Source organism: Simochromis diagramma, unplaced genomic scaffold (assembly GCF_900408965.1).
Source record: "Simochromis diagramma unplaced genomic scaffold, fSimDia1.1 OVJJ01000596.1, whole genome shotgun sequence".
Classification (NCBI taxonomy): domain Eukaryota; kingdom Metazoa; phylum Chordata; class Actinopteri; order Cichliformes; family Cichlidae; genus Simochromis; species Simochromis diagramma.
The window spans coordinates 12,631,536-12,652,502 of record NW_024387245.1 but is presented as its reverse complement, the minus strand read 5'-3'; the positions used below and the strand labels follow the sequence as shown (position 1 = coordinate 12,652,502).

The window sequence follows — 20,967 nt, the reverse complement described above, 5'->3', positions numbered from 1 at the left end:
AATTCTAAATTGGTCATAGGTTTGTATGTAAGCTGGCTCCCTGCATCCCTGAACTGGATATAAGTGATTAAGACCATGAATTTATTCACATTACCTAACGACAGAGTGCTTCACTTGTTTTCTGTGGCTATGCTAGCACTATATAGGGACAGGGATAGTTAAGTAGGTAAGATCGGAGGTCGGGGGTTCGAATCCATTGAACGGCTACCCTGAGGTACCCCTGAGCAAGGTACCATCCCTACACACTGCTCCCCACACACACTGCTTCACTGAGTGAATGGGTTAAATGCAGGGAGGAATTTCAATAAAGTATACATAACATAATTGTAACAGTTTCCTGGATTTTGCATTTCAAGGGCCACGGGTCAAACTTGAACCTGGACCGCTGCTCTCCAGCCATGTTGCATGTAGTTTACCAGCCTGTGGTTGCCTGCTCACCCACTGAACTAAAGAGGCAAACCCCTAGATTTTGCTTTTTTGTCCTTCTACCTGCCCCACAGAGCTACCGTTCTTCCTTTTTTATAAACTAATTTGAAAACCAAATGAGAACTCTATGACCGCCTGTAAATAGAACATCTTTGTTATACCATACCAACCTACAATTATCTGAAGTAGTTACATCATCCATGTACAATAAGTGATTAAAATAATGATAGAATTGTGATGTAGGTAAACTGCTGGCTTGTTTAACTCCATGTTTATTGTCAGATTTTGTTAGACAATGTTACCTGCAACTAAAGATTATATTCAATATTTTAGAAAATTATTTCAAAATTACTTAAGAAATTGGTCTGTGGGTTCATAACAAGCATGTTAGACTGTAACACCACATTTGCAGAATTATCCAAATCATAAGCAGGAAAATGTTACTTTCTAGAGTCTGGAACCGCCAGTGTCCTTAGATGCATGTGGAAATTTAAACACATTAGTCCAGTACTGAAATAACTTTTTTCTTCAATAGATCATAATGCTTTCAGTGGTTTGGTCTCCCAGTACGTGTCTGACTTCTTCAGTGTGTATAACCCAGTCAGAACTCTCAGGTCACCAGTGGTGGATCTTTTAACTGAATTAGATCCAAGAGTGCTGGGGGTGCTTCCAACCTCAGCACAGCATTCACAGCTGCCTGCTGACCTGAGGTCAACTACAACTGTGTCTATACTCAAAAACTCAAAACCTTTTTACTCTCACAGACTTACACTTAATGACTGTGTGTCAACTTGTATTTTATTTCTTTGTAAAGTTTGTTTTGTTGGGGGTTTTTGCTTTAAGGCACTGTAGACTTGAACTGCTTTTTATTTTTTTTTTTTCATCTTAAAACGCATTGAATTGTGTAATAAAATGTCCTTTATGAATGAAATTGCCATTGCCAATATTAACCAATTGCTACTGGTATCTCGCTATAAATGAAGGACTCTCTGTATGTATGTGTGCTTCATCTATCTTGTCCACTGTTTATCCATTGGTAGGTGTATGTCTGGGGTTTGGAGCAACTGCAGTGCCAAACTTTACTGTGTCTGAATCTTTTTTGGGGATCCCATGCATAAAATATAGCCAAAATATAAACATTAATTAAAAAAAAAAAAGACTGGCATAATCAAATGCCCCATTTGTCCACACACACAGGTATAAAAGTTTTCAATAATGTAAGACAAATATTTCCCAAACTAGAAAAGCTGAAACCACTGATCAACTAAAGTTGCGGCTCTAGTGTCACCATGCTCCCACAGATCAGCATTTCCTGTGGCGACTACGATGTTATCAAACATATAAAAATGGGCTTGATTGATCTTATTTTATTGCTTCTGATTCTACTCTCAAGTAGTTCTCACTTTTCAGAGTTCTCCTCTCAGGCGCGTGTGCAGGTCTTCCTGGTCGATCTTGCTTTTTTGTTCGTGCCAGTGGTGGTGTGCCAGCAGGGCCACGTTCCTGGCAGCGATGGCGCTCATCTCCATGGCACTTGCTGCCCACTCCACAGCATTGAGGTAGTACAGCCGGTTGTGCAGGATAAAAGGAGGGGTCTTGCGGTGCGGCGGATGGTACGCGGGGTATGCCAGCCATTTGGTCTCAGACACCGAATCATAGGAGAGGAACATGTTCTCCAGCTGCTCCTGGGACAGCGGCTTTTTGGAGAACACCTTCCAGACATTAGCTTGGCTAGCAGGGGGGCGCTTGTAACCTTTGGGGATGTGCACAGGATCCAGAGAGCTCAGGCTGTTGATGATGGAACCGTTTGAGTCTGTGGTGAGGACATCAGACACGGTGAACTCTGAGGCAGCTTCTGTGGTCCCCAGGTAAGACACGTTGAGCAAGCCGTGGACAAGAGTGGCGACCGTCTGGTGGTAGTGCCCGGGATAGTGAGAAGGGATTGGAGGGGAAAAGCCTGAAAATGTGATGTCAGATTTCTCCCGGTGAAGAGGCGTTGCTACTATCACAATATCATAAAGGGAATGTGCAGCTCCTGATTGGTCAACATAGCTAATCTCGTATAAACTGACAGGGGTGCCTGAAAGTGGGACATGAAGGGATATCAGGATGAAATATGAAGAATCAAGAAAGAGAAAAAGGCCGGATCTATATGACAGGAAGGAATGTTAATAGTACCTCTCTTGGATGGTCGAACTTTCACTGAAATGGAAGTGACTCTAGCAGGGATGAGCTCACTTTTGCTGTTGTAAAGAAGTCCAGAGCAAACTTTCTTATTGCCTCCATCCACTGCCCACAGGCCTGAATCTGCCCCTGCTAATGACACCGCCCCTAAAAACAAGACATGCCCACTCCATTTCATCAACCAACAACCAAAAAAAACAGTGAGATCTGTGCGAAATCACACGTTTTGTAACATACCCACAAAACCATTGATGCGGACACTCTGCCCATAGTTGACACGAGTGATCGGTGCAACAATGTCATTGATGAAGACCTGAGAAAATCCTTCTCCCATCATGGCTTCCTCCAGGGTCTGATTCATCAGAGTGAGGAAACTATCACCTCCCATGGCATGCAACAGCCTCTCTACGGTGGAGAATGAGTAGCCAAACTGCTGGTACTGGTAGATTCTGTTCAGAAAAGGATTTAAAGATAATTAGGGCAACCTAACAGCAGTGAAATTTAGAAGCCACAAAAAGAAAACAGCATCCTTACCTCATAAATTTATCCAGAACAGTCTCCACCCACATCTGCATTCGAAGAAAGTTCAACCCATATCGCCAGAGCATGCGGAAGAAATTTACTATGAACCAGTCGCTCTCTTCGAACAGGATGTGCTTTCCATCAAAGATCGCCATTTTAGAGGGGACGTCTTTTCTCTGAGGAATACCTGTGAAAACATAAAGCTACAATTTACGCACTTCTTATCTTTAATCCAGGCGGTTTAGGGGATGTTAAATTTACCTAATTTATCAACAAAGTGCTTCATATGTAGGTTCAGAGGATGGATCACTGAGCCTCCCGTTTCGTATTCATAATCTCCGATCTTCACCGTCGCAAGTCGCCCGCCAACACTGCCGTCTTCGAACACGTCGATCTTGACCCCAGGTCCAAACTCTTGCCTCAGGTAATATGCTGTCGCTGCGCCGCCAATTCCTGCTCCAACCACAGCTTTAAAAGAGAAGTGACAGGAACGTGAGCTAACATGAATTAACCTGCACATCTTTCAGAATGAGGGCCCGAGCACAATCAGAAAGTTTATTCTTCCTCCCGTTCTACTAGCGATGGAAGAGATGAGAAGTACAACAGCTAAAAAGAGTGGAGATAATCCACGTTCTGACTGTCTGTAGTGGAAAAAGTGTCATAACAAATGTAGGCTGAGTATACAATGTAAGTAATAATAACAACTTTAAGTAAGTATAACAGCATAACTAAGTCATACTTCAGGGTCACCTGATTCAGGCCTAACTACAAGCTTTACCAAAAAAAAAAAAAAAAAAAAGAGAAGTTTGAAGCCTCGTCTCAAATGTAGACGAGGAGAGAGTGACAGATAAGGGTGCAATGTATTTAACAAGAAAGTGCACGTACACTAACACTAGTGCAGTGAATCATTATGCTGTCATCATTAAGAGTCACCTTTCAGTCTCACTCAGTTCTTCCCAAAACTGGAAGATAGAAAAAAAAAAAAAAAAAAAAAAGATCTTTGCAATATTTATTTTGTTCAATCAATGTATAGTAAAACATATAATGATTAGTCTTCTGTTGATTAGAATGCAATGTTAAAAAACAAAAACAAGTCAACAAGTTTAAAATACAGGGAGTGCAGAATTATTAGGCAAATGAGTATTTTGTCCACATCATCCTCTTCATGCATGTTGTCTTACTCCAAGCTGTATAGGCTTGAAAGCCTACTACCAATTAAGCATATTAGGTGATGTGCATCTCTGTAATGAGAAGGGGTGTGGTCTAATGACATCAACACCCTATATCAGGCTTGCATAATTATTAGGCAACGTCCTTTCCTTTGGCAAAATGGGTCAAAAGAAGGACTTGACAGGCTCAGAAAAGTCAAAAATAGTGAGATATCTTGCAGAGGGATGCAGCAGTCTCAAAATTGCAAAGCTTCTGAAGCGTGATCATCGAACAATCAAGCGTTTCATTCAAAATAGTCAACAGGGTCGCAAGAAGCGTGTGGAAAAACCAAGGCGCAAAATAACTGCCCATGAACTGAGAAAAGTCAAGCGTGCAGCTGCCAAGATGCCACTTGCCACCAGTTTGGCCATATTTCAGAGCTGCAACATCACTGGAGTGCCCAAAAGCACAAGGTGTGCAATACTCAGAGACATGGCCAAGGTAAGAAAGGCTGAAAGACGACCACCACTGAACAAGACACACAAGCTGAAACGTCAAGACTGGGCCAAGAAATATCTCAAGACTGGTTTTTCTAAGGTTTTATGGACTGATGAAATGAGAGTGAGTCTTGATGGGCCAGATGGATGGGCCCGTGGCTGGATTGGTAAAGGGCAGAGAGCTCCAGTCCGACTCAGACGCCAGCAAGGTGGAGGTGGAGTACTGGTTTGGGCTGGTATCATCAAAGATGAGCTTGTGGGGCCTTTTCGGGTTGAGGATGGAGTCAAGTTCAACTCCCAGTCCTACTGCCAGTTTCTGGAAGACACCTTCTTCAAGCAGTGGTGCAGGAAGAAGTCTGCATCCTTCAAGAAAAACATGATTTTCATGCAGGACAATGCTCCATCACACGCGTCCAAGTACTCCACAGCGTGGCTGGCAAGAAAGGGTATAAAAGAAGAAAAACTAATGACATGGCCACCTTGTTCACCTGATCTGAACCCCATTGAGAACCTGTGGTCCATCATCAAATGTGAGATTTACAAGGAGGGAAAACAGTACACCTCTCTGAACAGTTTCTGGGAGGCTGTGGTTGCTGCTGCACGCAATGTTGATGGTGAACAGATCAAAACACTGACAGAATCCATGGATGGCAGGCTTTTGAGTGTCCTTGCAAAGAAAGGTGGCTATATTGGTCGCTGATTTGTTTTTGTTTTGTTTTTGAATGTCAGAAATGTATATTTGTGAATGTGGAGATGTTATATTGGTGTCACTGGTAAAAATAAATAATTGAAATGGGTATATATTTGTTTTTTGTTAAGTTGCCTAATAATTATGCACAGTAATAGTCACCTGCACACACAGATATCCCGCTAAAATAGCTAAAACTAAAAACAAACTAAAAACTACTTCCAAAAACATTCAGCTTTGATATTAATGAGTTTTTTGGGTTCATTGAGAACATTGTTGTTGTTCAGTAATAAAATTATTCCTCAAAAATACAACTTGCCTAATAATTCTGCACTCCCTGTATGTGGAGGAGCCTTGCAGTTAAATCTAATCCTTGAATATTTGACTTATAAATAAATATAACCTCACTGTGGCATACAGTGTATTGTAGATCAATGCATTTTTTGATTAGTAATTACAGAGAAAAAGGCAGTTTTATTATAGCTTTTTATTAACACATTCACATCCTGCTATGAACTTCTGGGAACTCTCAAGTCGTTCTGATCCACCAATGACACGACTCTCCATTCAACAACTCTGAACAAAAGCACAAATACCTTTTATTTTCATGAAAAGGTCATTTTCAGCCTGAAAATATTAACAGATTTTGGCACATATCATCATCACTCATCAGGGAGTGAAACATGACCATGCCATGAAATTAAATTTACTTTAGATTTACTTTTTAAAATTTTATTCGAAAACAGAGTGCACTGGTTTTCTTTGGTGGTTTAGCCTGTTAAAAGCAATCCTTATTATTTAAAACCCAAGTTAGTTTGTCCAGTTTCTTTAGAGAAATTGGAAGTGGGGGACTATGCATTAAACTGGCTGTTGTTTGTGAACAACAGATGAAATGTTTGTTAAACCCCTTAAATTAAAGATCATATCCTGACTGTTTGATAAAAAACAAAAAAACAAAAACGAAACATTGTGCTGGTATACAGGGGCAAAATTATTGTTCAGTTAGTCGTGGAACTAACTGATGATGAAACAACCAACAAACCTGCCACAAAGATAAGTTTAAGAGGGCTGACAGAATGAAAGTACTTCTCTGTCCTCTAAAGAAGCTGAAGAGTGACAGACAGCACGAGTCCATGTTTTATTTTTATTTATTTTTGCCTTACCTATCTTCTTAGGCTGTTCCTGCAGCTCTGGGGCTGAGGCTAGACTTCTCCTTCCTGTGTGCCAAAGCCCCAGGAATAGCAGCGCTCTCAGTGACAGGGTTTGTAGTCTCATTTTGGGCATCTACAGCTCTGCACTAAGAAGCATCTGCAAAGGAGGGCGAAAACGTGAGATACTTAAAGTGCCTATCAGCCTTGGTCAAAGGTTGCATTCAGGGCCTCAAAAATAGAACAGCGAAGGAAATAATGGCACAGCTTTTTACACAAGTGAAACTAGCATTAACACACTCACCCGACTTAACGTTTTAAACCTAAAAGAGAAATTACTAAAGGGTACAGGGCGCTTTCGAGGACTTACAATTTCAAAAGTCAGAAGGGGAACTACTGTTGGTCCAAAAGTAGCCTTCAGGGTGTCAAGCTTCAAAGCAAGTGTAAAACCTCGTTTTAAAGCTCACTAAAACTTTTGTCAGACTGCTTAAATACAAGACTGAGCTATTCACAGAGGCCCCTGTAAAACCCACGACAAAACTAACTAAACTAGTTTAACAGTTGAATCACGTCTGCCCACCCTGAACCTCGCTAATTATTGAGACACACTTCCGGGCACGGTTGCTTTGAATGTCACAATAAAAGCATAGGAAATTCGTAAAAGCGATTAATGAGAAATGTGTGCGCAGAAATTTCGAAACATTTTAAAGCTGCCTATTGTAGGATTTATCTTGTCTGTAATAATGACTAATAGCTAACATAATTGTTATCTATATAGTTTTCTCTGTTTTTAGTGTCCTTGCGCTACACTTATTTTGTTTTATTTTGAAAGATATCTGAACAGGAAATGGGCTCAAATGTCCTTTTTAAGGAGCTCAGCGGAAGTAGTTATTTACTTAATCACGGCAAAATAAATATAGATAAAGACGAGTTAGTTAAAAAGAATTTTTTTGTTTATTTAAACGTGTTGACACTTTTCAACCCCGTTCCCTAATTCTGAAGTAACAAAACATATTTTTTCATGTACGGAAGAAAATCGGAAGTGACGCAATTACTTCTCCTCTTGAACCATGCTTGAATGGAGGTGACCTTACTTATTACCAAATTGTAAAGTAAAGAAAGTTGGGGACCCCGCGGGCAGGTGAGTCCGGTCTGGGTTTAATAAACTTGTGGTGAATATCTAAGCGGACCTTGAAGGTGTCTCCAGAGTGAGCAGAAATGGCAGAGGCTCATCAGGCACGCGTGCAGAATGTGATCGAAGACATGGTCCAAAGCCTGGAGAAGGACCACATCCGTAAAATGCAGGTAGGGTGTCTGCGGGTTCTCGGTGGTGTATGCAGGTTCGAGTCCGGGTGGTAACAGGTTGTTTGTTCTCGCTGCAGGGGCGCATGTTCAGGTGCAGCGCAGAGTGCTGCGATCGCTCCACAGACAACATGGCTCAGGTGCATCAGTGCATCGAGACGTGTCACACTCCCCTGGCCAAAGCTCAGGGCCTGGTCACTTCAGAGCTGGAGAAGTTTCAGGTAAATCACCGTGCAAACACCTGTCATCACTTTGTCTGTGCCAGATAACTAAGATTGAAAAAGTTAGAAAGGCAAGGCTGAGATGGCTTGGACATGTGCAAAGGCGGGATAGTGGGCTTACTGGACAAAGGATGTTAAAGATGGAGCTGGCAGGCGGGGAGGGACATGGATGTAATGAGGGAGGACATCCAGAGAGTTGTGAAAGGGAGGATGCAAGGGATAAGGAGAGATGGAAGCATGTGATCCAACATGTAACCTATATTCTGACATATGGTATAAACATAAAATTAATATAAGTGAATATTTAACTTAAAGAATAGATGTAGTAAATGATATCCTAGGCAAAAATAAGTGGGCATGTTTTTTTTATATTTTTGCAGTTTCCCCATTTATTCTCCAAGTGTTACAAATCAAATGCCTGTTACAGGGTACTTGGGTGTTAACTGAGCATAAATAATGTATAGACTTGTGGTTAGTGGGTTTTGGAGTCTAGGCAAAAAAAAATTACACCTTTACATTGGTGGTAAAGAAGATGGCTTACTATTTTGATATTCCTAACTGAAACTGTGGTGCCGTTTGTCTTTTCATTTGAGTCTTTTTGATATTGGTCTTTAGGTAATAGGAAATAAAGCAAGCCATGTTGGATCTCCAGTTTGGAACCCTTAATTGACCCCTTTGCTTAGACTTGAGCATCATTACAAGTAAATGTAACTGATTTTAAAATAAAGTACAGCAGTTTAAAATGTCAGTCTCTCAAGCTATACTTGCACACCCTTTCAAAGCACTAGTCAGATAAGCTGTTAAAGTCCGGTGGGTTTAGGGCTCGCCTGAATCCAATATTACTTTTTGCTCTCCTTTAAGTCTCTCAGTTGCCAACTCTTCATTTTTAGTGTGGCTGAAGTTCTTCATGACTCTGGTTGTTGTAATGTTTGGATCATGTGACCCATCACTAGTAATATTGAACTAGATAAGAATATACCTAATATTTAAAAAGTACATCTACAGCTGGTTAGATTTGCAGTAGACATCTGTAAAATAAATGAATAACATTTTGAAAAATCTAAAGTCCAATCCTTCCTGGCCCACCTTCAGGACCGTCTAACTAGATGTACGATGACCTGCAACGATAAAGCAAAGGATCTCTTTGACTCTGGCGCCAAGGAGCCAGCTGTTCGATCGCTGATGGACCGCTGCGTGGGCAGTTGTGTGGATGACCACGTTAACCTGATCCCCAGCATGACCCGACGACTAAAAGAGAACTTGGACTCTATACGGCAGTGAGGGGCGGGATAAATGACTGCAGTCCATCCTGGGGAAAGCTCGGGGGCATTGAGTTTATTCATCTAAGGAGTGAAGGGCTGGAGGTGCAGAGGGAGAGTTCAAAGACTGTGATTATTAATGCTGATGTGTAGAGATTTCAACTTTGAAATGAAAGTTTCTGGCCTGTTAGATCCAACTTTACCTGCAGCGAGAAAGAAATCCAGTAATGCACAAGGAGTCTTAAGGTGTGCATTTGTTAAACACTGTTAATGTATTTAATGCACATCTGTGTGTTGCATTTCAACATGTAAAGAAAACCAACGTGTGTAATCCACGTGAAGGATTTTTTGTATTCTCGATGAAACTCCTTAAATTCATGATCCCTCTTTTTTTTTTTTCTCGTTTCACATTTAATTGTGAATTTATATATCTGAATAAACAGAACCCAAACCTTCTTTGGATGCATTACCCCAGCAACACTGAAAAAAGTGATAGCAAATAACACTTTTGCATATATTTTAATGACAACGGTGGAGTATAATATACACACATGGTGGTACAACAAAGGCAACACTGTCAGCTTTTCAGCCTGAGTAAATGATATAAAAGGAGCAATACTGCAGACCTGATGTAAACCACACAGATAATTTTACTACTTGAAATCTAATATGTTTAAATTGCACACGTCTAATTATGCAGCCTATCTGGTAGAATGGAAATGAGCTCATTTTTGTACAAATGACCGGAAAATGCACAGCGAGTCAAACCCGAGAAGTAGTCAGCAGGTAGGAGACGACGAGTAACTGTGTGTTTGTGACTTCACAACTTACAAGACTCTTACTTTTGGTCCTTACGTCATATAAATGTACAGCTGGGAAACGAGTGTTCTCTAAACTCTTTCTTTCAGTGATGTGGTGCTGGCTCTACCTCGGTACCTCATGAGAACCCGCCCATATTTCTACAGGGCTGAGAACCGACCATTAGTTAGCAGAAGTTGGGGGTTATTTCTCCTTATGTGGCCTGCCTCTGAGAATTTCACTTTTTTCCCCCATTACAATGACTGTGTTCAGCACTAGATTAGGCACGCTGACAACAGAGAGATAAAAGAGAAGCCAGATTAGATAAAAATCTCTTTGGTGAGCCAGGCTCTTATTAGCCATTAAACTTCTGAGCCTTAAATTCATTTATTACTGCAGAGACCAGAACAGACTCTGAAGATGAGCCAACTAAAACAAAAGACATGCCAACAGCACACTGACCTTTGAACCTTTTGACTAAAGAGTGAAACAAACAGCAACTGAGCAGGCTTCAAGTTTCTTACGTTAATGAATTGGCCATATTAAACTGATAACATGCCTAACTATCTATCATCTGTAGTTAAAACATAACCTTGCAGCTGCAATAAAGACCTTCATTAGATACAGAGATTATGTGATAGCACCACAGCCCGTGTCAGAGGGCAATTTTATTGGCAGTGGAGAAATTGTTTTCAAAAGTACATCGATACGAATAAAAATGAAGTACAAAATAATAAATAATGGCCAAATAAAAGCTTTCACCTCCATTAGATATCAAAACCACATGAGGTAACAACAGATTAAGAAAACCGCCAAACAAATATTTCCCAAATTAATATGATAAGTATTCAAAAACAGAACTTAAATGGTACTTAGAGTATAGATGGTAGAGTGCCAAACAAGAAGCAGCTGCACTGTAAAAGAAGAGTGAGCAGGTGACTGTCTTAATACCAGCAAACACACAGTGGGGAGTGTAGCTGATAAATACTGTAGAAAGGAAATCTGGAATTTTTTTTATTTTGTGAGCCAAAAAAATAAGATTATGCTGAGAGCACCAGATAACACAAGTATTTACTGCAACCTCAGCTTTAACTGGGGAGGATTACTGAGTCTTAAACTTGTGATGCTGGTGGACATCGTGGATTATGAATTTTATACAAGGTGGTGGAAATGACCAACTCAGAGTGACCCATGGAAGCTACAGGCTGATAAAATCCTGCTTTTTTTGTGCCTCTGCATTTGTCGCTTCATCTTTTTGTCTACTGTTATGACCAGCAGCCGTACATTGCACTGAGCAGGTGTGTGGCTTCTTATGCAGCAGCAACGCAAAGGTGAGTTTACTCTTGTCCTTACTTAATGCACAATTTCTCCTTCTAAGAACAGATGTGTGTTTCCTCTTAGGAAATTGTAAGAAGCTCTGAAATGTGATGGAACTACTCAGTTTCACTGTGTTTGTTTGTGCTCCCGATGACGATGTCCTGTACACAGTGAAAAAACAAAGTGTAAAGTCAAGCCCTACAAAGTCTGCTTAATGACCACAAGCTTCTCCAAACACCTGGAGGTTTCCCATCTTTAAGAATGGTCCAGCATCCCAGTGCAGATGGTTAACAGCAGAGGTACAAGGTGGAGAGAAGCTTCTCTGAGAGCAAAAGGTGGTCCGATCCCTCTTGACCACTAGCATAGGGCTTCATTATACTGTAAACCCCATGTAGACATATATACAAAACGTTTTTTCCCCAAGAACATCTCGCTGAGTTTAGAGAGCATGCAGACGGTATGTCCAGTGTCAAAATGTGTTAAATGAGGCCATAGATTGTACACACAAGCTTGTGTCAAGTGTCTCTGCGGTAACAGAAGAATGGCAGCAGCTAATGGCTGGTGAGCAGGTATCAAGACACACTGTGAGCAGACCTGTCTTTGTCTGAGGAGTCTGGACGGTGATCTGACTGAGGTGATGTATACAGGAAGTTACAGCACACGTAGAGGGGGAATGATAACAACCGGCTGTCCAGATTCATCACCACATACTCCTGTAGGATTGAAGGAATTGAAGCATGTTACCAAGTTTACAATTTACTTTTAGAAATGGTGACTAGTGAGTATTCACTGACCTGGTCTTTCTCTAGAGTGAGCAACTGGTAACCTGTTGAGCGACTGCAGACCAGCTTTCCACGACTGTCAAAGGAGGCAAGACGTAACCTGGAGACAAAGATGTTTGAAGATAGGTAAAGCTTTCAAACATTTCAACAGCTTGTCACCAGGTTAGTTCAATTTGTTGCAAAGAGGTGACATGAAGTTTAACAGCATTCACATGCCTCTAATTTAAACATGAGGGCACCACTAGCACACAGCTAAGCCTAAACATTGATGGAAACAAAGGCAACCTGTAACTGTCGCAGGGTCAATACATTATCAGCTGAACACTATAAACTATACATCAGTTTCTATTGTAAATTTGTATACATACACAATTTAGGTATAATATATTAAAGTATATATAACAAAAACATGTATAGAAGTAGACATGAGACATTCATGTCAAAGAGTAGAGTATACACCCTATAATAAAAATGATCCAGTCATTACCAAGTTTAAAGTAGGTTAACACAACACAACAAATGCAGACAACGTCACGTGAAAAGCAAAGTAGTTGGTAGAAGCAACTTTAGCAGCAATAACCAAGTAATCCTGTGTGACTTTATTAGTGTCTCACATGGTTGTGGAGAAATTTTGACCCACTCGTCGTTGTAACTTTCCTTCAGTTCATTGAGGTTTGCAGGCATTTATTTCTACACAGCTTTCATTTCTTCAGGTTGAGGTCTGGACTTTGTCTGGACTATTGCGACACATTGATTCTGCTCCGTTGTAAATTTGCTGCTGTGCTCCGGATCGTCCTATGACTGAGCTCATGATTAAAGCTACTTCTGAACTATATCCTAAAATCAGCTGGGCTCTTCCTTATTTTTGTTCAACTTTTAAGTCCAGCATTTGAAATGTTGGTGTAATATTTGATTATTTTCTGGGCTTCGACCTGCAAGTAAAATCTTTGTCCCCGTTTCATTAATTTAAGGAACAATTCGATAAATTGCGACATACAGTCCCCTCAGCTAAGCTGGAAATGATCATTCATGCACTTGTGTCATCGTGTTTATTCATATTGTGATTACTGCAATGCCCCGTTTACCGGCATGGACAAATCATCTCTTTGTCCGTCTATAAACTTTAAAAAATGCTGAAGTCCAGACTATTAACAAATTCTAGAACGCAAACTCATGACACTCCCTTTAAAAACACACATACACTCATTCTTTTTATTTATTACGTTAAGTTACTTTGTTGTCTCGTTTGTATTGTGTTGTGCTGGGTGCCGACGTGGGACAGTTTCGTTGTACTATTGTACCAGGTATGACTGTGCAATGACAATAAAGAGTTATCTCTTGTCTCTCTTTACATCAGCTCTCAACAGATTTTAGGTTTACTTTCCTTTTTACATTACTGTATAAAATTAAACAGTCAAAAGGGTAAATGCCAGCCTATTGCCAAATATGATAACACCTACCAATTACAGTGATCAGTGTTGATCAGTCACATGTTCACAGTCAGTGCTGGCCCACAACTTCATCACTGTATCCTAATAAAATAACTATAGCCAACTGAGAAGTATAGCAACTAATCATTTTAAATGCTGAACTTCACTCTGTATATAAATCAACTTTAGCAAATGCTTCATGAGCAAATATTTCTTAGCTCAAGAATGTGTTTGCACATTTATCTCAATGTAATGATTTTAGTTTCTCTATTTAAAATGTTTCTATTCAATGAAATTTTATTTATATAGCACCAAATCACAACAACTGTCACCTTGAGGCATTTTTTTAAGGTAAAGATCCTACAATTAAAGCGGGATTATACAGTCTGGTTGCCCGCACCACTGACCTGTATGCCAAGTGTCTTCGTGCTTGTAGACTGACAGCGCCCCCACATGGCTGACTCAGAGTATTCCTCTTGAAGACGATGAAGCGATTTGTGTAGGTCACCAGCAGGTCAAAACCAAAGTTAAAGCCCGTCCACCTCCAGCAGTACTGAGAAAAGGGGAATATCACAGTGTTTTCCCTTTGGAGAAATGAATCCATAAACAATAATTGTATGGAAACAAACTCACATCTCCATCTTTAATGAGCTTCCTGCCACACCTCATGCTGCTCTGCTCAAACTCGTCTTTGTTGGGCTCCTGAGGACTAATAAACAGAAGTGTTTGTCATCACAACAGCATTAAAAGCAATGCATGTGATCCATGTGCAGCATAAAGCACCACTAAATCAGTCCAAATGCAATCTACTAACTCGTTTAAAGTTTCAGGTTCTTACCCGTTATCATTCTCAAACTCTGTCCGGAGCATGGCGAACCACTGGTTTTTATACACGGACGTCAACCAGTCTGGAACATAAAGTACATAAACACAAGAAACAGATGTTAAAATAACCACACACGAAAAAAAAGATGCACATTTATGACGAAATGGCATCAGCCGGAGCCATAAATTACCAAGAGGCAAAATGTTGTCCCTCTCCAAGATGCGTGCAGACGCGAGGTCATTGATGATGTACTGCAGGCGCACAAAGTTGAACACTGACCGAAAAGGAACGCCCTCATCTGTGTTCAAGAAGGGTTCCTTCTCACAAAGGTCTGTTGATAAAGGTTAATTAGAAAGACAGACTGTGATTAACACAGCTAATCTAACTAGCTTTAATGTCCATTCGTTTAACTGTTCATTTTAGCCTTTTATTATGATATAGGGTTTATTTATAGGAGCAAGATATAAAAAGCTAAAAATTAGCATTACTGTGAAAACACTTTGTGACAGTGGCCTCAACAAACAAGCCTCATCAAGTGGGCAAATACTTAAATAACTAAAATGTTTCTTTTGGTTTGTAATTAAATTTTAGCAATAATAACCTTGGTGATTTCACCCAATGTGCATTACAGTACCTGTCCTGCGCTTGCAAAGCCAGGCGTCGGCATCAGCCAGAAGCTGCTTGATGGGGCCGTCCCACAGCGGATTGAGCTGCAGAAACATCCACTGCAGAAAGAGGCGGGAACACTTAAAATACGCATCAGAGTGCAGTGACTGTGACAGGAAACATGTCTACGACTGTGCTTTTTCTACCTTTTTCAGAGCAGTGTAAACATCCATCTCCACCTGCATGACAAACAAGTCAGAGGACTGGATGAGTTGCTCCATGACCTCCACCCTGTAAACAGATAGCGACAAGTTTATGTATTGCAAATACTGACGCTTCAAGTTGATAATAGACTAAGATCAGCTTGGACAAAACTAGCTTTTGACTTTAGACTGTGACATTTAAATTGCTAGTATACCCTCTATACTGGTCACTTAACACACCACTGCAACATCATCACAAAGTCACTTTTCTTTATGCTCGCCATTAAGGTGCAGGTATTCATTGGAGCAGGCCAGTTCTCCTGAATGATAGGTGTCGTCACTCAGACAATACTGCCACATCAGCGCTGATGTAGGAAGAGAAGAAGTCGAAACCGGAAGCTAAGACATTGTCAAGTGGGTTCCCCCCCCCCATATAGTCTCATGTTTTCAAATTGTTGCAAATCTCCGTCTTTATAATCTCTTTTGTCTGTGACTTTAAAGTTCTGTACCGAAATATAATTAAAATGGCAGTAAAAACACGTCCAATTACAAAAATCAAGAGATGCCCGGCTGGCAAGCGCCAGCAGATGCAACATCATTTCAGGCATGCGCCACCTGTGACGAGGTGCACGGTGACCATAAAAGCGGCCTTAGAGCTGGTGTGAAATTGATGGGTTTCCAGTTTTCAAACAAAGCTTAAATGTGTTTTTCATGTGGATATCACCTGTTCTTGGTAATGAGGGCTAAAAAAATGCCAGAAAAAAAAGAATGTAAAATCTGGTACTTAGATTAAGTAATTTATATTTAAGTAATCAAAGAGTCTGAAACGGGTACAATTTGCATAGTATGAAGGTAAATTTACAAGTATTCATTAAATACTCTGAATATAGTTTCCATAAACAAATCTAACTCTAAAATCTAACTCTGTTATTTCATGAACAGAGAAGCTACTCTGACAGTCAAACACACCCAAGTTCTTTCATCAGGTCGACATTTTGGTGGGTCATCAGGTTGTTTAGAAGCCACTCGAGACATCTGCAGAAAGAGACACACAAATACACAGATATATATGTAAGCTTTTCCAAACATGTACATACTTTCTTATGTGGCATAAACAACCCAATCATGTCAACATTCTCACTTTTTAATGACTGAATCCAGGCCATAGATGCTAGCACACGCATAGTAGCCACACACAGTCTTTGCACTGATGTTTTCCTTCATGGTTTCGCCACACTGCTGGATCAAATCATCCTGTGAACACAGACCATAAAACTTATTAAGATTTAGTATCATCCAAAATACAGATATCTGTCTCACCTTTCAGTGACTTGTTTTTACACGTACTTACCAGCTGTAGCATACAAGCAGCAGCAAGAATACTGACGACTCTGCTGGGTTTGATCAGAACATCATCACGGTACAGGGACCCAAACACGACTTGTAGAGCTACACAGGGATGTACAAAGCCATCAGCCAATGAGTACAAGTACAAAGGAGGCCAGTTAGCATCCGTTTTCTGTGACTCTCACCTTCAGTATCAATGTTCTGATCTGGGATCTCCAGGTTGATTTCCATCATGCTGGACTCCTTCCAGGATCCGCTGAACATGCTGGAGAAATACCCCGACTGTAAAGTGCAGGAATATGATAACTCATACAAGAGAATGTAACACTGGCTGCTTTGAAGATGCCTCGGCGTGTGTGTTTGTTTTACCTGGCAGAGGTACACTTTGTGGAGGTTCCACTCCTGTCCCAGAGCGCAGATACGAATGTCACTGTTTTCCCCATTCAGAAACAAGGTCTGATAAATGTACTTTGATGTGCTTTTTAATTTCTTCCTGCTCGAGGAAAACATAAAAACAAAACCAGACAACAGAAAAAAACGAGAGTAAGACAAAACACAGACAACTTAAAGATATCTGATTCTGAACTGGCTGGACTTGCCTGCGAGGTGTATCGAGTATGCCATCATCCTCCTCTTGCTCACTGTCACAGTCACACTGAGCATTTCGTTTCCTCTTCTTACACTCGCAGTTATGTTTGCGGTTGGTACTTGTGCCCTCTGTGGCCTCTTCTGGTCCCTGAGAGGACAGCTGAAACCTGCTGCCCAGAATTCCCATTTCTGTGCTTTCAAAGACACATAAAGCAATCAAAAATATCAAGTCAGTTATGTATACTGTAGTTTCACAGTTCATCAGAATCAATACTTTTGGAGTGGTACTTTAGCTACTCTATTAAGTAAATGTTTAATTGCACATTAAATTTCGAGACACCACAGGTTGCATCCAGACAAACTGCCTGTTTTGCTCAACAGTCAAAGAAATCCACAGATATGGTACTGTGCAAAAGTCTTGAGCTGCCATCATTTCTTTATGCTTTGCTTTCAGTGAGCCAGACGACCTCGGCATTGTTAAAGTGGTCCTGAGCAATAGTTCTCCAGGCTTTACAAATGTCTTTCTAAGTTCTGTTTTTCTGAAAATTAAATGCCAGCACAGAAAAGTACCATCAGATTTTGATCCACCGTGCAATACCATCTCAAAAGCTTCTGACTGGTAACAGCTTCATTTTTCAGCATGACAATGAAACACACTGCCAATGCAGTAAAAGCATACCTGGGTAGAAAATCACACAGTCATGGATCAGCCCCCCCAGAGCCCAGACATCAACATCACTGAAGTAAGCAGCCAACATCCAAAGAAGAGCTTTGAATGTCCTTCAAGAAGCCTGGAGAACTATTCCTGAAGACTGGGAGCTCAATTAAATAGAAAAACGTGAATAAAATAAAGATTCCCAACAAATAAAATTATAAATAATAATATCACCATTTGAAAAGATGAGTGTAACTCAATAAGGAGCTTAAATAAAAGTAGAAACTAAAACAGGTTTTGTGGCAGATAAGGAAGAAACGCTTTCCTGCATAACTTGTATAACTTGATTTTGACTGTGAAGTGAAATGAATACACATGCTTGAACATCATTATTTATTATGATAGCAACAGACTGATACACCACACCACACTTGCCTTTGTAGCTTTCACCAACATTGCTCTCATGTAACTAGTTAGATATCCAGAAAAAAGCAAGTGGCACACTCCTTGGTTAACAGTAAGCCACTATCACATCTCGACTTAATTTTAAATAAGCCCAAAACGTGGCCTTGTTGTTTTATATTTTAAAATACAGGCACAAAATATTTTACAAAACGAAGCCTTGAATGAAGTTTGCTAAGAGTGTCCACAACAGAGTCTGATGCGAGTTATGTTTATCACCCAAACAACGACTCGGCTGACTCACCTGCTGATTATGACAGGGAGAAGGCTGAGAGGGAGACGTGTGGCGTGTTAATGTGGACGGTAAACACCGGCTGATTATCTCAGCTCAAACGTTGACGAGCTAGATAAGAGGCGATCCAGCCTCAGAGCTAGCTTAGCTGCCACATTCACAAACCAGAATCGTGTATAAAAACAGTAACAGCGCTTATTCTGACTGGCTGCTGCTCCGTACAGGTCTCCAGACAGCACATCTGCCTCTGCTTCAAGTTACATTTTTCTAAATTATAGCGAAAGTAAAGTCAAAGATAGCAGATGATGTGTAACTAAAAATTTCCGAGGCTGTTTTTTTTTGTTGTTCTTCTTCTTCGTCGTCGTCTTCTTCTTCTAAATTTTATTGGCGGTTTGCAAACAACTGAATGGTGCATTACCGCCACCAACTGGTGTGGAGTGTGACGGGAGCGTCGCTCAAAAAACAAATAAACAAAAAATTCAAATCCTCCCAAGCAATTTACTCTCTTTTAAAACTGGAATAAGGCCCGATAACTGTTACTTCTAGAGTCCTTTCGCAGTAAATCAATAAGATCTAGTTTCATTTTTCTCCTACTCCTTCCTGTGGTTCTCATTTCTCCTGCTCTCCTTTGAATTTTATACAACCACCATCCCCTCCTTTCCTCCTCCCACTGTTTTTGCCATCTTTTCTTCATTTCTTGCCTTACAATACTCTTTATCTCTGTCTGACTGAAGCTAATAGCCAGGTCAAATTCCCCATGTTTTGTGGCTTCCTTCGCAACTCTATCTGCCATTTCATTTGCTTATACTCCATAGTAAGATAAGTTAAGATAAAGGTAACCTTTATTAGTCCCACACGTGGGAAATTTGTAATGAGCTGGAATCCATAAAAACACAACTGTAAGCCCCATCATGTGTATTCTGTAAAGTGTTTGCTGAACCTCTGTTAGGATATCGCTCTATTTTCTGAGTGGCGACACTGTAAACTGACCAATGACCAGCTTGAGTCTGAACAAGTGCCTGCTTTTAATGGTCTCATGTCTTCTACCCATTGAACAGCCAACAGTATTGCTAGCATTGCTCCAGTGTATACTGACAGTCCATTAGTGAGCCTTTTCCCTACGTTGACCTTAAATATGGTTGACAAATGCTAAACCATATTTGCACATAATTATAATACTGATCAATGTAAGCCTGTGCTGTATGGGAGTTTAAATTAACTGCCCTATCCCCTTCTTCTTTTCTAATAATGTAAAATCTACTGTGGCATCAGGAAGCATCCATGGCGGTGTTGCTGGTAACGGCACTCTTTGACTGATGTTGAACTGATCCAGTTTAAGTTCTATTGCTCTTCTACCCACAATCCACTGATCCAGTTTAAGTTCTATTGCTCTTCTACCCACAATCCACCCAAAGCTCTTTGTTTCCTGCCTTTCTTTCTCCCAACAAGGTTTCAGTACCTCTTGTGTTAGGTGATCCTGTTCACAGCCCTGCAGATTTGCCCAATAATTAAGTGTTAACTGCTCTCTTCTCATTCCTAGTGGCATCTCACCCATCTCTACCTGTAAAGTTGCTGTTGGGCTTGTTTTAAACGCACCTGTGCTGAGTCTTAGTGCCTGATACTGAATGAAGTCTAACTTCAAAAGAGTTGTGTCTGCCACTGAATTATATGCTACACATCCATAATCTAACACTGATTTGACTAACCCAGTGTATATGGCCCTCAAAGACTTTCTATCCACTCCCCAATCCATCCCAACCCCCCCCCCCCCCTCATTATATTTAATACCTTTTTGCATTCATCCACCATTTTCTGAATGTGTACAGTCTATGTTACCCTTTCATCCAACCACAATCCAAGAAACTTAAATTTACTCTCTCTTTCTAACTCCTGACCGTATAACTTAAGCTTGACTTCCTCTCCAACTCTTTTCCTTGTAAAAAACATGGTCTTGGTCTTATCAACTGAAAATTTAAAACCCCACGTAAATGACCACTCTTCAACTTTTCCAGTTGCCCCCTGTAGTTTTTTTTTGTTTTGTTTTTTTACAATACAATACAATAAATAATACAATAAACTCTACATTATTTCCTCTCTTCATCTGCAAAAAGCGAAAACCCTATCCCACCCTGTATGTCATTAAACACATGATTTATCATTAAAGGAAATAACAAAGGCCTCACTCTGCTCCCTTGATGTGTACTGTTTTCTACAGGAAACCTCTCCAAGTGAATCTTCCCAATTCTCACTTACTTGTATTTCAAGTACAATATAACTGTGTTCCTATAGCTACAACTCTATTCACAAATGTTGCACATCCTCCTCCAT

The 20,967-nt window shown here is 40.4% G+C and overlaps 3 protein-coding genes across 4 annotated transcripts; 1 reads left to right on the top strand and 2 right to left on the bottom strand.

Annotated features, from left to right (window-relative positions):
• Positions 1-955: 955 nt before the first annotated feature.
• pcyox1 (prenylcysteine oxidase 1) lies at positions 956-7,220 on the bottom strand. The gene is made up of 7 exons (XM_040000197.1): positions 6,982-7,220; positions 6,627-6,771; positions 3,391-3,597; positions 3,142-3,316; positions 2,845-3,056; positions 2,602-2,754; positions 956-2,503 (listed from the first exon to the last, which is right to left on the bottom strand). The coding sequence occupies exons 2-7, from the start codon at positions 6,745-6,747 to the stop codon at positions 1,833-1,835; spliced, it is 1,539 nt and encodes a 512-aa protein (XP_039856131.1). The 5' UTR covers positions 6,748-6,771; positions 6,982-7,220; the 3' UTR covers positions 956-1,832.
• A 329-nt stretch (positions 7,221-7,549) lies between these two features.
• fam136a (family with sequence similarity 136 member A) lies at positions 7,550-9,526 on the top strand. The gene is made up of 3 exons (XM_040000200.1): positions 7,550-7,916; positions 7,994-8,134; positions 9,227-9,526. The coding sequence occupies exons 1-3, from the start codon at positions 7,830-7,832 to the stop codon at positions 9,413-9,415; spliced, it is 417 nt and encodes a 138-aa protein (XP_039856134.1). The 5' UTR covers positions 7,550-7,829; the 3' UTR covers positions 9,416-9,526.
• A 367-nt stretch (positions 9,527-9,893) lies between these two features.
• gmcl1 (germ cell-less, spermatogenesis associated) lies at positions 9,894-19,014 on the bottom strand. 2 transcript variants are annotated; one of them, XM_040000199.1, is made up of 15 exons: positions 18,652-19,014; positions 17,302-17,484; positions 17,072-17,195; positions 16,888-16,984; positions 16,707-16,804; positions 16,497-16,609; positions 16,325-16,390; positions 15,359-15,443; positions 15,181-15,271; positions 14,737-14,877; positions 14,559-14,628; positions 14,354-14,429; positions 14,128-14,273; positions 12,303-12,390; positions 9,894-12,221 (listed from the first exon to the last, which is right to left on the bottom strand). In XM_040000199.1, exons 2-15 carry the CDS (start codon positions 17,475-17,477, stop codon positions 12,081-12,083), a joined length of 1,512 nt encoding a protein of 503 aa, XP_039856133.1. In that variant the 5' UTR covers positions 17,478-17,484; positions 18,652-19,014; the 3' UTR covers positions 9,894-12,080. The 2 variants fall into 2 exon arrangements, with proteins under 2 accessions (XP_039856133.1, XP_039856132.1); XM_040000198.1 differs by having other exon boundaries at positions 17,302-17,479.
• Positions 19,015-20,967: the final 1,953 nt, after the last annotated feature.

Excerpts from the sequence above, each read along its gene's own strand:
- pcyox1 (XM_040000197.1), bottom strand. The coding sequence starts at position 6,747 with ATGCCCAAAATGAGACTACAAACCCTGTCACTGAGAGCGCTGCTATTC. Across the intron at positions 3,057-3,141 it reads GTTCTGGATAAATTTATGAG|AATCTACCAGTACCAGCAGT; the intron begins GTAAGGATGCTG and ends TTTTCTGAACAG. Across the intron at positions 2,504-2,601 it reads AGTTCGACCATCCAAGAGAG|GCACCCCTGTCAGTTTATAC; the intron begins GTACTATTAACA and ends TCCCACTTTCAG.
- gmcl1 (XM_040000199.1), bottom strand. The coding sequence starts at position 17,477 with ATGGGAATTCTGGGCAGCAGGTTTCAGCTGTCCTCTCAGGGACCAGAA. Across the intron at positions 17,196-17,301 it reads ATACTCGATACACCTCGCAG|GAAGAAATTAAAAAGCACAT; the intron begins GCAAGTCCAGCC and ends TTCCTCGAGCAG. Across the intron at positions 16,805-16,887 it reads TCAGAACATTGATACTGAAG|CTCTACAAGTCGTGTTTGGG; the intron begins GTGAGAGTCACA and ends ATCCCTGTGTAG.
- fam136a (XM_040000200.1), top strand. The coding sequence starts at position 7,830 with ATGGCAGAGGCTCATCAGGCACGCGTGCAGAATGTGATCGAAGACATG. Across the intron at positions 7,917-7,993 it reads ACCACATCCGTAAAATGCAG|GGGCGCATGTTCAGGTGCAG; the intron begins GTAGGGTGTCTG and ends TTCTCGCTGCAG. Across the intron at positions 8,135-9,226 it reads CAGAGCTGGAGAAGTTTCAG|GACCGTCTAACTAGATGTAC; the intron begins GTAAATCACCGT and ends GCCCACCTTCAG.